The following is a 14,393-nucleotide window of genomic DNA, read 5'->3' as shown; positions in this document are numbered from 1 at the left end:
ATGTTTCTGAGCATGATCTTTCCATTGCCTCAGGAAGAGATCTGGTTCGTTTCCCCCATCTCATTCTCTCAGTGCAGTCAGTCTGGCTCACAGAAGTCATCTCCAGCTCATGGTGGGCCAAGAACTTCAGTAGCACAAGGTTTCATCACAGTGCTAAGGCTTGCCTCAAGATCATCACTGCAGAGGCCATCATTTTTGGTGTGTTAAGCCATATTCCAGTAGGCAAGGGTGTTGTGCCATACACCCGACCCTGTGCTACTCATCTAGGCCTGGCTTTATCTTGTGCATATTCCAGAAAGCCACACTGTGACTGTTCATCAACTGTACTTACATGGTGGTATAACTTGACCAGTCTCTGCAAGGAATATGCATTTTATTTTACTTCCCATCACGCAGAGTTGTCTTGCTGCAGACTTTCTGGTGACTTGTTGTGGGGCTGCACCACTCTGCTTGGAATTTTTTTCCTAAGGTCCAAGTCCAGCCTGGATGCCCCAAGGCAGTTTGTGGCTGCTGGCTGTGCTCATTCCATTATCTGCTACTTCCCGAAGAGTTTGGCTCACTGATCTCCAGGTGCCTTGCAAGTAGTTATAGGCTGATTTTTTTTATTTTTTTATTTTTTTTTTTGGTCATGTGAACTGGGCCCAGATCCTTCTTCCTTTCTGGTCTGGACCACCTTCCCTTTGTGGCTGCTTTCCAGGAATTATGTGCCAGCAATTCCCTAAGTAAGCCACTGTCTGTCCTGGACCTCAGGATCCTAATTCTGCTACTCACCTTTCCAGCCTTCCTCCAGATCCTGAACACAGCCCTCTGGCAGTTCCTGCAGCCCCAGCTGCCCTGTGTTCATATTCACCACCAGTTTTCCCCTGTTTGTGGGCAGCAAGTCAAGCAGGGTCAGCTCTGACAACCCCCTCCAGTGTTCATGTTGGCAGATTGTCACCAGTGGTCTGGGACCCTCCTGGATTCCAGTGATTCATTTTCTTCCCAGCAGATGTCCGGGTAGTCAGAATCGTGGAGAGGATGAGGGCTTGCGAGACTTCCCTAGCTGGTTGTGGACAGCCTCAGCCACCACCTCCTCTTGGGTATCTGTAACAGACCCAGCATCCCTCCCCTTCCCTGCCTGGACCCAGAGGCTCTCAGGAGGCACCGCTGTGCCTTCACACTGCAGCTCAGTGCAGTCAGGAGCTCCATCACATGGGGACACCTCCCTGTCCTTCCCGAACAGCCTACAGGCAGCTGTGGCCACCTCCTGATGAATGAGGGCTGTCCTCAGTGACTCTCAGTGAGTCTAACCATTTCGTAGCCCTGGGACCACACCAGGATGTGTAGTTCTTTCTGCTTGCTGTCCGTGCTCTGGGAACCTGAATGAACCTGGTCTCTGGATGCTCAGTCCTCTGGGCAAGAATATGAATGTCCCCTGTGGACCTTTTCCTCCATACCTGTCTAATCTGTGGGCTCAGGTCCCCATTCTCTGATGAACTTAATTTAAAATCCTTCTTTTCACATCAGCAAGTGTGCTCACAAAGGTGTTCTTCCCTTTTGTGGTCACAGAGACTTTCCCTTCCTGGTAGTCCTCCATCATCCTTAAGATGGTGCCTGGAGGCACCTGGATCAAGGAAGCTGAATTGTAGCTGGCAGCATCAGATGCAAACCAGACATTGGTTTGGTGGATGTGTGCACTCCTCAGCAGCTCTTTCTTTCAACCAGAAGAGTTTTTGCAAACAGACTCAGTTGACAACACAACTGGAACATGCTCTTGCTATATTTCCATCACCCTTGGCCACAAAGCCCTGTAGTCCCATTTGAGCTGCAGGTTTTTCCTGGGTGTATCACCAGTACGCCTTCCCTGTGACAGTAACGTTGACTAGGGTAATGAGCAAAGTCATAAATAAGGTTCCCACCTTTTTGCAGGACAGCGTCACCCAGCAGAACTGAACTGTGTCTGGTTCCTTGCCTGAGCTTTGTCCTTTTAAGTCAGAGCTCTCTCCATTTTCAAATACTCTCCATTTGACAGAATCATGGGGGAAGATGCCCTCATCTCCCGTGGGTTGCAGCAGAAGTATCTGAGAAGGGAGGATCTGAGTGCAAAGGCTGTCTTACTGAGAGCAGCACAGTGGAAGACTGTGTGTGGTAGCTGGGGTGGAACTGCCAGCAGCTCTCCAGGGTTTCAGCAGGGCTCATGTCCTCCAGGTTGCCTTTGAGAGGTGTCTCCATTCTGAAGGTTGTCGTGTACCACACTAACATTGCCAGTGCTGCGGCCTGCACGTGAGACACAGGGTTGGGGAGAGCAGTGCTGTAGTCTCCCTGGCTGGGAACTCAGTCTCCTGTTGCAGCTTCTTCACTTGGTGATGCTGCATGGCAGACCCATGGAGGAAGGATGCACGTAAATAGGAGAATTGAAGGAGAAGGGAAGGTTACCTGATCAGGACTGCATTTTCCTAGGAATACGGATCCAGTGCACATTTTCTGGGCCCTTTCACTTGGAACTGGAAGGTTTGGCACAAGTATAGGAGTGGGGTGGGCTCTTCCTTTTCATGCTACATTCAGACAGACTGGGACAGCAAATCCTACAGACAGTGCTAAGGCAAAAAGCGTTGGTGCTTGAGCCCTCGGATGTGCATACATCAGAGTTTGAAGTACTTTTGGACAATGCTCTGGTTATTGGCAGATAATCTTTAAAAGGCAGGAGGAGTGGATGTGGATGTTGGAATATCATCTAGCTGGGTGAAATGCAGGAGTATGAAGATGTGCTGCTTCTTGAGGGAAGCTTTCAAACTGCAAAGATAAAGGGGTCGTGCAGAGCTCAGCGGAGGGCTTTGTGAGATATCTCTGAATGAAGCAGAATTTGAGCCTGGCAGATACTACATAGGGCACCCAAATGACTGCCTTTCCATGCTCAGCGCCAGAACAAAATGCACACGGGCAATTACACTTATGCAATTAGTGCTCACCTGCATAATGGAGTCAGTGGGACAACATCAGGCAGGGGAAGTGCCACAGGTATGGGACTAGCTGTATAACGAAGGGTATATTGTCAAAGCTTTGACCTATCAGGGCATGGGATTTTGGAAGTCTTCTCTTATCTGACCAGTACTCAAGAATACTGTCTGCAGTATTTAGCCTTCTTTACCTTCCTCTGAGCCTGGCCATCTTTAGATACTTGGATTTTTCCTTGAGGAGCCTGTAAGTAGTGATGTAAACAGCCTTTGGAAGTACATTTTCATTTTATACATGCATATGTGCATATACGCACAAAACTTATGGACATCAAATACAAATATGGATATAAAGCTGTGGATATTTTCATTATATATGTCTATGCTATACAGTTGTACAAAAGCATTATTAGAAGAAAATTGAAATTAACAATTGACCTGGGATATGGCTGCCCAAACAGTCAGGTGTATAAACCTCTGCCTGGTCTGGGGTTGTGCCTGTTTGGTACTGAAGAGACCGCCTTGGCTGCCTTTCCGTATGGGTAAGGAGAAAACCACATGTCAGAAGTTGGTTGAGCCAGGGAGCATTTTCTGAATACCTCTTCTGTCACTCGTGAAATATTCTTGGTGTAAGATACTGTAATCTCCTATTAATTTCATTTGACACGATTAAAAAAAAAAAAAAAAAAAAAAAAAAAAGAATTGATGGCTCTGATAAAAATGTGCAGGAGTAGTAGTAGATCTGATGGTCATGATCTGCTTTAACTTACATGTGCAGAACATGTCAGCAACCTGTGAGCTTCTCCTGAGGATGGGAGAGTGTCATTTTTCTGAATCTCAGTTTTTGATATTTGGGTATATCAATTTTACATAATGAAGAAAATCTACAGGTTATTTGAGGACGCATTGCTAAATGCAGCCCAAAAGTCAGGAGAAGAAAAAAAAACTGCTGGGCAAGACATCGCCCCTCTTCAGTGAGATAATGAAGGAGCAGTTAAATATTACTTATAGCCACAGTATCCCCTTCTTACTGGAAAGGTTAGCAAGTAAAAGGGAAGGAAATGCAGATAATTTGAGCTAAAGTACGTAGGAGGTTGATAAGGGAAGCCAAAGGAAATATCAAAGGCCAATATGTAAAAATAATAAGAAATTTTTAAGCATTAGAGGCAAAAAAAAAAAAAAATCTGGTAGAGATCCATTTCTATATGCAAATGATAAAATTGCATATTCTGGTGAAAAAAAAAAAAAGTAAAAATGTTCTGTTCTGAGTTTGGAACAAATCAGGAGGATGTATCTATCCATATGATGTGCTTGGAACAGAAAGTTTCCCAGCTGTAACCAAGGAGAAAGTGAGATAGTATTTGCTAAAAATAAACATACTCAAATTAACAGTCTTGAATAACATATACCCAAGTGTCTAAAAGAGCCTTGCTGAGGAGTTGTCTGAACCACTGATGTTAATACCTCAAAATCTTGCTAATCTATGAAATTTCAAAGAGTTGGTAGAGGGCTGTTGCTATTCTAATATTCTGAAGGTATAAAATAGGTGATTCAGGAAACTACAGCTTGTTTAGATCAACACCAGTGCTGCATAAAATAAAGAAAAATTTGAAACACGACAAAGAATTTAGGGAAGGAAAATACAGGTAGTAAAATACAGGGTGGTTCCATGGAAAGTGGAAATAAACCTGCTGTCCTTTCTTGACAGCATCATAGGACTGGTTAAAGTGAAGACTGCGTTTACATAGCATGTTTTGACTTCCTTAATAGCCATGTGATTTGTGTATAAATAAACGTACATTAAGTGGAATTAACAGAGAGAGTATGGCTTAGATTCTTTACAAAATCATTCAGTGGCGCATTTCAGAGAGCATCTGCTAAGGAGAAGGTACCAGTGCGTGGAGCCATTCCCAACCAGGCTTCAGTTTTTGATTCCTGCAGCTCAACACTTCTATCACTGTTTCAAAATAGTGACAAAGAAGCTGCATTTGTAAGGACTGAAGGTGTCACAAATGGTGGGGGAATAGCTACCTGTAAAGTCACTGCTGCAGAATGGTCGGGCTTTCCTGACGAAGCAGCCATATTCCAGCAGCCCATGCAATGTAACGTGTCTGCAAGCAAGGATTGCAGGTTACACAGTATGAGATTACCCTGGAAAATGTAATTCAGCAAAAGACATGGGTTTCTCCAAGATAATTGTGTTAACATTAGCTGATTGCGTGGGATGTGGCAGAGATGTTTTGTTTGTATATGTAAAGGATAAGCTTTAAGAGTTATGTGAACTTACATATCTAGTTGCAGCTTTGGAAGATTACTAAAGCATTACTTTGTGCAAGTAAGGAATTCACACCACGGGATGAATCTGAAGTTACTGAGTGGAGTTCGAACAAGGGCCTCAAAGTGATTCACAACATGAAAAAAGGCTTGGGAGGCTTAAGGAGTCCATCTTGTTCAGCACATGAAGGCAGGAGCCCTGGTGCACAGGTGTTTAATTCGTGGAATCGGAGTGGTTTGGGTTGGAAGGGACCTTAAAGATCACCCAGCCCACCCCCTGCCATGGGCAGGGTCATCTTAAATTCGATCAGGTTTGAGTTCCATTGCCTCGTTTGTGGGGGGTCTGGTCTGGGGATCCTGCTCATGGCAGGTCTCCGTGTATATACAGAAGTTCCCCTGGATAACTGTGATCATGAATTTCAGCGAAATCCCATTTCAAAGCATTTCTGCACCAGTACATGCTATGCCCAGAGAATGAGATTGCCTGGGAGGCATGGGAAAGAATTTAGAGCTCAAGTTCCCAAAAGGAGTGACTTAGGATCTGGAGTATCTTGGAAGCTTTCTCCAGCATGAGAGTTTTGAAACACTGAAGGGACAAAGTTGGCAATCAGAACATGCAGTGGCATCCAGGTTTGTTCCTGCTGGTGAAGATTTATGGCCCTGGGTTCTGTCTAGCAGTCTGCATCTCCTGGTTGTTGGACCAGGTGTTCTCCTGGTAGAAGGACATAACAGAGCTCTGGAGAAGAACCTTATTTCAGGCTTCAGCGCTGACATTCCTCTAAGAAACTCTTCTTATTCCTGGGAATTTGCACTACTGTGGTGATTTATTGTCAGGTCAGCCTTCTCCTTCTCACCTACTTGCACTCACCTACTGCAAGGTACAGACATACCACATAAGGAAGGTACAGATACCACGTAGTGCACAAGTGTGGTCGTTTTAGTCTTTCTTCAGAACTCAGCCCTTCTAATTTAAATTAACAATGTGCATTTCTCCAAACTGCTTCTCACTGGTTCCTATCATTTGGGTAATTAAGAGTCCAGAATCTTAGAATCATTAAGGTTGGAAGAGACCCCCAAGATCATCTGGTCCAACCACACCCCTCCCACCAATGTCACCACCAAACCATGTCCCTAAGCACCACGTCCAACCTCTCCTTGAATACCCCCAGGGACGGTGGCTCCACCACCTCCCTGGGCAACCCGTCCCAATGCCTGACTGCTCTTTCTGAGCAGAAATGTCTCCTCATTTCCCACCTGAACCTCCCCTGGTGCAATTTGAGGCCATTCCCTCTGGTCCTATCACTAGTTACCTGTGAGAAGAGGCCGACCCCCAGCTCCCCACACCTTCCTTTCAGGCAGTTGTAGAGAGCGATAAGGTCTGCCCTGAGCCTCCCCGTCTCCAGACCAAACACCCCAGCTCCCTCAGCTGCTCCTCACAGGACTTGTGTCCCAGGCCCTTCACCAGCATTGTAGCCCAGAGCTGAACGCAGGCTCCAGGTGGGGGTATCAGGAGAGCGGAGCAGAGGGGACAATCCCCTCCCTGCCCTGCTGCCCTGCTGCTGGTGCAGCCCAGGGTACGGTTGGCTTTCTCCTGTGACAGATTGCTGAAGTTTTGTATCCTTGTCAACCGCTGAAAGGGATCAGACTGAAAGTATGAAATGCCCTGCTGGGCCAGATTAATGGTCCATTAGCTCAGTTCCCTGGCTGTGACGGGAGCATTAGAAGATGCTCTTAAGGAGAGCACGTGTGCCTGGCCATTTTGGGTTGTCCATTCCCGCGTGCCTTCCAGCATCCAACATCATCGTTCTGGGGACATTAGCAGGAACGATCCTGCTCAGTCCTGTTAGTATCTGTGCATGGATCTGCTCTCCAGGTCTTCATCTAATCTCTTTCTGAATCTGACAGCACTGTCTACCTCCATGGCCTCCCATTCCATGAATCTGGAAGACCAGTGCCTGCTGTTGACAAAGACTCACTTTGTCTGTATCTGGTCTGCCACTAGTTTCATTGTGAGCCCTCTCCTTCTAATGCTGCGCCATTTGGTGAAGAGCAGATCTGCATTTACAGTATCCACTGCCTTGGGAGGCTTTGTAAGCCTTGGCCATGTGTCTCTCTGAGCCTTCTCCTCTCCAAGCTGGAGAGTCCCAGAGTTCTCAGCCTCTCATCGTAGGGCAGTTGCTACATCCCTATTTTAGCTGTCCTTCCCGGACCTTCTCTAGCTCCACCACTTCCCCCTTGAGATGCTGATCCAGAACCACACACAGCTCTGAAGGCTTGCATGTGCAGGACTAGCATAGCCCCAAATGGCATTGCCTGCCTTCTTTCCATCTCTATTCTGATGTATTTTGTTGGTTAGTGGTACGTTTTTTTTTTGGCTGCTATTATGCACCATGCCCATGATTTCGAGAGCTGTCATCATCAGCTCCAAAACCTTTCTGGAGCTGTACCCACCAACTCCATGTTCAGCATTGTGTAGCATGGTTCCGATGGATCTTCCCTAAATGCAGTACTTTGCATTTATCTTCATGGTGACCCATTTGCCACCTTATGCACATTCATTCAGCCTGGGGGTCCTCCTGGAGTTCATCAGCATTGTTGCATCATTTAGCTACTCAAAAAATAGTTGCATCAGTTTATAATGGCCACAGACTTTGACATAGCATCCTCAGATTTCTGAGCATGGATGTTTTGTAGCCACTTTCTGCATGGTTTGATTCTTGATTTGGCTTTCTTCCAGGCCAAAAGTGTGTCTCCAAGAGCTGGGCATCCTCGTCAGGCAGCTGTGTCCAAGAAACTGGAAGTTTTTCTCGACTGATGGATCAAAACTAGTCATGTTTCTACCACTGTGTGTCTGATCTTTCCCATTCTGACACACCTCCCCGTTTGATGGCCAGCAAGTGCTTGGAGTGTTTAATTCAAGGGGAGGACTCCCAGCTGCCAGTCCTGAAAATTAATATCTGCACTTCACAGACTGGGACCAAAAACTGATTTTTGTGTGTGTCTCAGGCGATTCCCGTGTGTCACTCGAACGTCGTCAGACAGCCCAGGGCTGTCTGCATGACAGGGATCCTCCGTGCAGTGGGTCTGTTCAGAGAGATGAAACAGTTTGCTTTGTTCATTTCGCTGCCTCCTCTTTTTGTCTAAGTACTTTTCTTCCTCCTGTGGGAGATGGTATTGTGCTCCTGAGAATGCATTTCTGACGTTTCAGTCTTGCTGGAAGGCGGGGGGATGTCTTGGCTAAGATATTCTCCGGGTTCAGCAGATCAGCATCATCAGCAAACCGCAGCCTCTTCTCCCTGCCAGGCGCCTCACGCCGGAGGTCTCTGGCTGTTGTGGCTTCATCCAGCAGCCTGCAGGTAGGCTGAAAGGTGCTGTCTGCTGCCAGATCTCCCTTCCCACTGCTGAGCAGTATCCTGAACCACTGGCTTGCTAATGAGACCTCAGCTCCTTATAGGTTATAAAACCAGCTCTGTGGTCTTGGAACATGCAGCTTGCCGTGCCATACTGAGTCGATGCAGTTTTGAATTTATGGTGCATGCAATTGTCTGACCAGTCTCCTCTGTGATTAGCTTTGCTGTATCGTGGCATGGTGTTCGTTCTTGACCTCCTGTGTTATTTTAGCCTCCTGACTGCTTTTCTTACCAGCTTTCTGCAGGATGTCATTTCCTGCGGGTCAGGTTTAGCTACAGCTTCCTGTTTTTGCGGACCTGTCTGGTTTTATTCCATCTTTCACATAAAAGGCCTGGCAACATGTGACTAATACTTTGCGGTTGTCACTGAAAGACCTTTAATGTGCTGTTCCCTCTCTCCTAATCAGCGGCAGAGATGTTATTTTTTCCCATAGGCCAAATTATTCACATTCACACCCCAGTGATCGAGCTTTCCTTGGCAGATTTTGTAACCTAACGTGGCTCTGGCACATTTCTGGCCAGCCTGGTTGTGGCTGCGGGTTGACGTCCTTCTGGCCATGTTTCAGAGTCACTGCGTCAGGTCAGCTTCCCTGGACAAGTGTAGCGCTGAGCCTTAGCACTTAGTGCCCAGCGTCATGTTTTTCTTGTCTTTCATGGCTGGGTCCTTAGGGTGCTTTGTAAGCTCAGTGTTGCTCTCTCTGCTGCTGCTTTTTTGCTCATCAGTCAAGGATTGCCCAGCAGTGGAATGAAATTGCGCTGTACAACGCAAATTGGTGTCTTACGGCTTGCTTAGGAGTTGTCCATCTGTGGGCACTTCTGAAACACATTGGGCAAAAAGCTGTCTGGCCATGTTGGTACCTTTTTTCATCCCTGGTCTCACTAAGGTATAAACAATTGAAAATCCACATTTTCCATCTGTCATTTGAACTGTAAGCAAAAACCTCAGCAGCCTGCCAGAATACCGACAGAATATGGATGCTTGGGTCCCAACCAGATGGGGCTTCTGCCAGGTGGAGCCACAGGAGTTAATGCTCTCCTGGAGACCACGTCCTCTGGCTTCTGCCATAACTGCTGCAACAAGATGGAGAAGAGGGTGGAAATATCACCTTTACAGCCCACAAGGTCAGAGCTTCCCACTCCTGCTTCTTTCTGTTGGAGTAACCTAAAAAATCTGAACTGCTGCCCATTTGGGTGGACGTGTTTGGATGATTAAAAATGAAACAGAAAGCACAGGCGTGTTCTATCAGTATTTCTGTTCTTTATTTGGAAAGGAGCAGGGTGATGTGCCTGTATCACATGCAGATGATGAAATACTTTCCAAACCATTAGTAAGTGAAGCTGTCAGCATCTTCCAGGTGGTAATTTTTCAGTTTTTGCATTTTTTAATTTTATGATACTGGGGAAATGCCAGGAGACTGGCAGAGCACTGGTGCTTAGAAGGGGCAAGGGAGATTATCCATTGCATTACAAAATTGTGAGCCTGGTACCAGTTTCTGGCAAAAATGGACACTCTAATACTGTAGGCAGTTGATAAAGAATTAAAGAGTAGAATATAATTAACACCAGAAAATCACATAAAACAAATTTAATTTCATTCTCTGAGATGTCAGATTTGTTTGGTAAAGATAACTGCTCAGATGTAATAGATTTTTACGGGGGCCTTTGTTTACTACTGTACAACATACCCATTACAAAGTCCATGGTGTACAAAATCAGTGGAGCACATGTTAAGTGGTTCACAAATTTGCTAAATGACAGGTCTTGACAAGTAATTGTCAGTGAGAAATCATCGCTGGCTCGTGCTTCTAATGGTCTCTCCAGGATTTAGTTCAAGACCTGATGCTACTCAGTGCTTTCATAAACATTTTAGAAATGAACCTGAAGTCGCTGCTAATTAAATGTATGGTGACCCACGGGCTGAAGTGTTTGGACGGGCGGCAGCAGGGCTGTCTGCAGAGGGAGGAACCGGGATGGATCAGCCCCACGTGGCTCTGCCTCCTGGGCAGAGCTGCAGGCAGGGGCAGTGGCCAGGGGCTGGTGGCTCTGAAGGTGCAGAGAGCAGGGTAAACAAGGGCCTTAGATGAAAGAAGCAGGGCAAAAAATGAGCTGGCGCTGGGGGATGCTGTGCAGCCCCAGAGTCTGCTGTTTAGATGTGTTTTGAAAATCCAAATTGCTTGCAAGGAATAATTCCTGAAGTGGTTCAGGATTGGGAGAAAACACAGGATAACCGTGCTGCAGAATTCAATCCGTTCAATACAGCTGATCCAAAAAGAAGGTTTAGGGGTGATTTAACTAGAGTAGGCTGGTAATTTCAGCAAAATCCTATTATTTGAGGAAAACCTGTATTTTCATGAAAGTTGGATAAGAGAAATAATTGAAATAAAATGAGTATTTCAAAAGCTTTGCATCTTAGAAAATCTTGATGTTCTATTTCAGAACTGCCTTCAATGCATTTTCTTTTTTGTATTTTTAATGGTGTTTCACAGAAGACCGCACTACGGCTCATGAATTACAAGTGCTATAATAACCTACATAGTTCTAATTATGTAAACAGCAACATTTACCCAAATTAGTATTAATAAAAACACCTTAGACTTTAAGATGAAACATCTCCAGCTGGAGTTGGAACAAATGCAAGGGAAATACTCTTGAAATGTCAAAGTTTCCTCCATCCAGGACAGTTCTGCATTTCAGTTGTTGTACTTCTGTTCACAGCGGGTGAGGTCCAGAGGGTGAGGCTGGTAGTGAGGAAGGTGCTGCACAATAAGGAAAGGTGTCACAAGAACCAGCGGCTGAAGTTTGATTTCATGCTAGTTTAATGTAGGAACTGGGGGGTAAGCAGTGGCAGTTGGAAGATGCAGGGAATGGATTCAGGAACATTAAATTCTTCATCTCCTGGTGTCTTTGAGTAGAGACCTGAAGCCTGTGGCATGCAACAACCTGGATATAAAGCTTCTGATCTTGAAATTATGGGTAACCTAAATACTCTTGTTACCTATCTTTTGAGTGGTTCACTTCTGGAAACATAAATATAAGTGTAAATATTAACACAAGTGTTCCTGTTTTTGCCGTAGCCCTGCCCGTAGCAAATCACTTGTGTCTTATTTGCCATCATTCATTATCTTGTATCCAGAGTAATAGCAGTCCTAGAATACACAACACATTTCAAAAGTCAATGCAGAAGTGCGCAAACCTGGCTTTTTTTTTAACAAAGGGTGGGTAACCCTGGCCACTAAAGCTGAGACCAGAAGGCAGAGCTTCTGCTGCCTGGTGGCTGTCGCACTGTGTGCTGCTTGTGCTGGCCTGGCGCATCTCTGGAGCCATCTCTGTAGTGGACCGTTTCTCTTTTTTTTTAGGTGAATGGTGTGAACGTGGTGAAGGTGGGGCACAAGCAGGTGGTCTCGCTCATCCGGCAAGGGGGGAATCACCTGGTGATGAAAGTTGTTTCCGTCAGCCGCAAGCCAGAGTCAGAAGAAGTTGTTCGGAAAAAGGGTAAGTGCGGAGCTTGGCGGTGCTGCGAGCAGGGGTCTGGCATTGCCGGGGCATGAGTGGGCTCACAGAAGCCGTGGCCATGCCGGGAGGAGCTGTGGCGTGGAGCAGCCGTGCAGGAGGACGCTGCTGCACTGCAGCTGCTGGGAGTGGGGAGTGCCACGTGTGGGAACCCTGCTGGTCCTCACAGCACGGACACGTGTGGGGAGTGGTGCAGTAGGGATGGTTTGGGCCTTCGCCCCATTGTTCCCAGGCACTGAGGGAAGAGGCGAGACCCTCTGCCAGAGGGGGGCCAAGAGGGCAGGCTGATGTGCTCCTGGGGCAGGGCAGCCCTCAGGAGAAGGGCAGCCAGCAGTGCAGGGCAGGGGCACATCATGGCACAGAGCTGCAGAGGGCAGGGGCGTGCTGGGAGCAGCCGGCACGGGGCAGGCTCTCCCTGCCCGGCCCTGCTCTCACCTGCGTGGGGCCGTGTGTGGGGAGGTGCCTGTGGGGCCGTGGTGGTTTTGGGGAGCGGGGACAGCAGAGGGGCGCTCCCAGCCCAGCACACCGGGCGTGGGGGAGGGAGGCAGCTCTGCACGCTCACACCAAACGCCGTAATTACATTGCCGCTGCACAAAAGCACGAGAGCACGAGCTGTGGGAAAGGCTGAGGCTTGGGAACCAGTGCCGGGACCACCACCGGTGCCACTCGCTGCTTCTCATGCTCCCAGCCCCGTAGCTGGAGAGCAGCCACCGGTCGCTGCTGGTGCCCGAGCCCAGCCCTCGGAGCTGCCCCAGCACGGGGCCCAGGGGCCGGGGCCGAGCCCCACTGCTGCCATCGAGCAGGGCCCGGCTGTGGTGCTGTGGGATGGAACCCACCCCGTCCCTCCCGGCTGGGGACATTTTTTCCTGCGGATGATGGAGGCCTGTGTGGGACTGGCGTTTTCTGTCTGAATCCGCCCCTGTTGGGGTCTCTGATGCAGGCAGCGCCAGCACCAGCCTGAAGCTCTGGTTGCCATGGCAATGCTTGAGCGTTGAAGCCAGCATTGTCACAGCGCGAGCGCGAGGAGGAGGCACCGAAGTGAAGAGGAAGAGCCTTCAACTCGTCCCTGTGCCGGTGGGCTCGTGGCATGGAGCGCCTCCGGGGCGGACCCGCGGGCCGGCCTGGCTAGGGACCCCCGGGCAGCCCCGCGCCCCAGCACAGCGCCCGCCGGCCATGTGCCGCTGCCCGGCACGGAGCCGGCCGCCTCCAGAGCTTCGCTAGGGCAGCGGGAGCCTCACCCGTCCTGGATACGGCCCCAGCCGGCAGAGACGAGGGTGGGTGGGCTGCGTTTCGCTGGGGGACGCGCCGCGCCGAGGCGGGGATGAGAGACTGAGAATCAGGCCTCCTGGACTTGCTTCTCCCTCCTACCCCTCCACCCATGGCGTGTGCGGAGGGGAAGCAGCCATCAAAGCTGTGCGCTGAGTCCCGCAGGCAGGCAGCCAGCTGCCTGAGACAGATTTAATTCGCGAGAGGCTTTCATAGCCATAGCATCTCCGGTAGCGGCAGGGGGGCAGGAGCAGCCCGGGGACATGACTTGGACTCTCTTCCGCTGAGGGCTGTGGGAGCCTGGGCAGCGTGCACGTGCCTGCGGCAGCCTCCAGCCCCTCCGCGCCGGGGCCTGCCCCAAGCCCTCGGGACCGTGCGACCGAGACGATGAAGAAGTTTGCCTCCACGCGCAGCCTCAATAAGATTCTGCAGCAGTGCGACTCCTCATCCCGCGAGTACGAGGAGATCCAGGCTGTGGAGAAGAAGTGGCACCTGCATCTGGCCACTCCTCGTAAGTTCCTGGACAAGAAATGCAAAATGCCGTCTCTCTTCCTTTCAGCTCCGCCGCCTCCCAAGAGAGCGCCCAGCACCACCCTGACGCTGCGGTCCAAGTCCATGACAGCCGAGCTGGAGGAGCTGGGTAAGCGGCGGCGCGGGGCTCGCGCCTGCATGCGGAGGAGCATGACGAGCATGCGGGGGCTGGGGCGAGAGCAGGCAGCACGCACAGCATCCATTTTCCTGAGGGGTGCATGAACGTGAGCTCGCGGCGACGCGCTCCTCCCGTACCGACATCCCTGCTGTGCTGCGCGGGGTGTGGGGGGCCAAGTGCCCACAGGACCCCCACAGAGCCAGACCAGCTCCTCGGTGCCACCTCAGCAGGTGGACAGACCGGGACAGGGCGCTGGGAGCCTCTGTGTGTGTGCGGAGAGGCTCACCTCCCCCGTGCCCCGTCCTTCGGGCACCCTGCGCCTCACGTGCGCCAAGCAGCCTATTGTTTTTA

The 14,393-nt window shown here is 49.3% G+C and overlaps 1 protein-coding gene across 18 annotated transcripts in view; it reads left to right on the top strand.

Moving 5' to 3' along the window:
* Positions 1 to 14,393, top strand: part of SHANK3 (SH3 and multiple ankyrin repeat domains 3) — a 374,153-nt gene that overhangs the window by 307,635 nt on the left and 52,125 nt on the right. For all 18 annotated transcript variants that reach the window (XR_014317924.1, XR_014317925.1, XM_082764921.1 and 15 more), the window contains 2 exons: positions 11,974 to 12,109; positions 13,953 to 14,033. Coding sequence is in view for 16 of the 18 variants with exons in the window: in XM_082764921.1 (XP_082621047.1) it covers positions 11,974 to 12,109; positions 13,953 to 14,033 (217 nt within the window). In the remaining 2 variants the exon portion in view is untranslated. The remainder of the gene's footprint in view (positions 1 to 11,973; positions 12,110 to 13,952; positions 14,034 to 14,393) is intronic.

The sequence above is a fragment of the Aythya marila genome, assembly GCF_965140915.1.
Source record: "Aythya marila genome assembly, chromosome: 1".
NCBI lineage: Eukaryota > Metazoa > Chordata > Aves > Anseriformes > Anatidae > Aythya > Aythya marila.
This window is presented reverse-complemented; position numbering and strand designations above follow the sequence as displayed.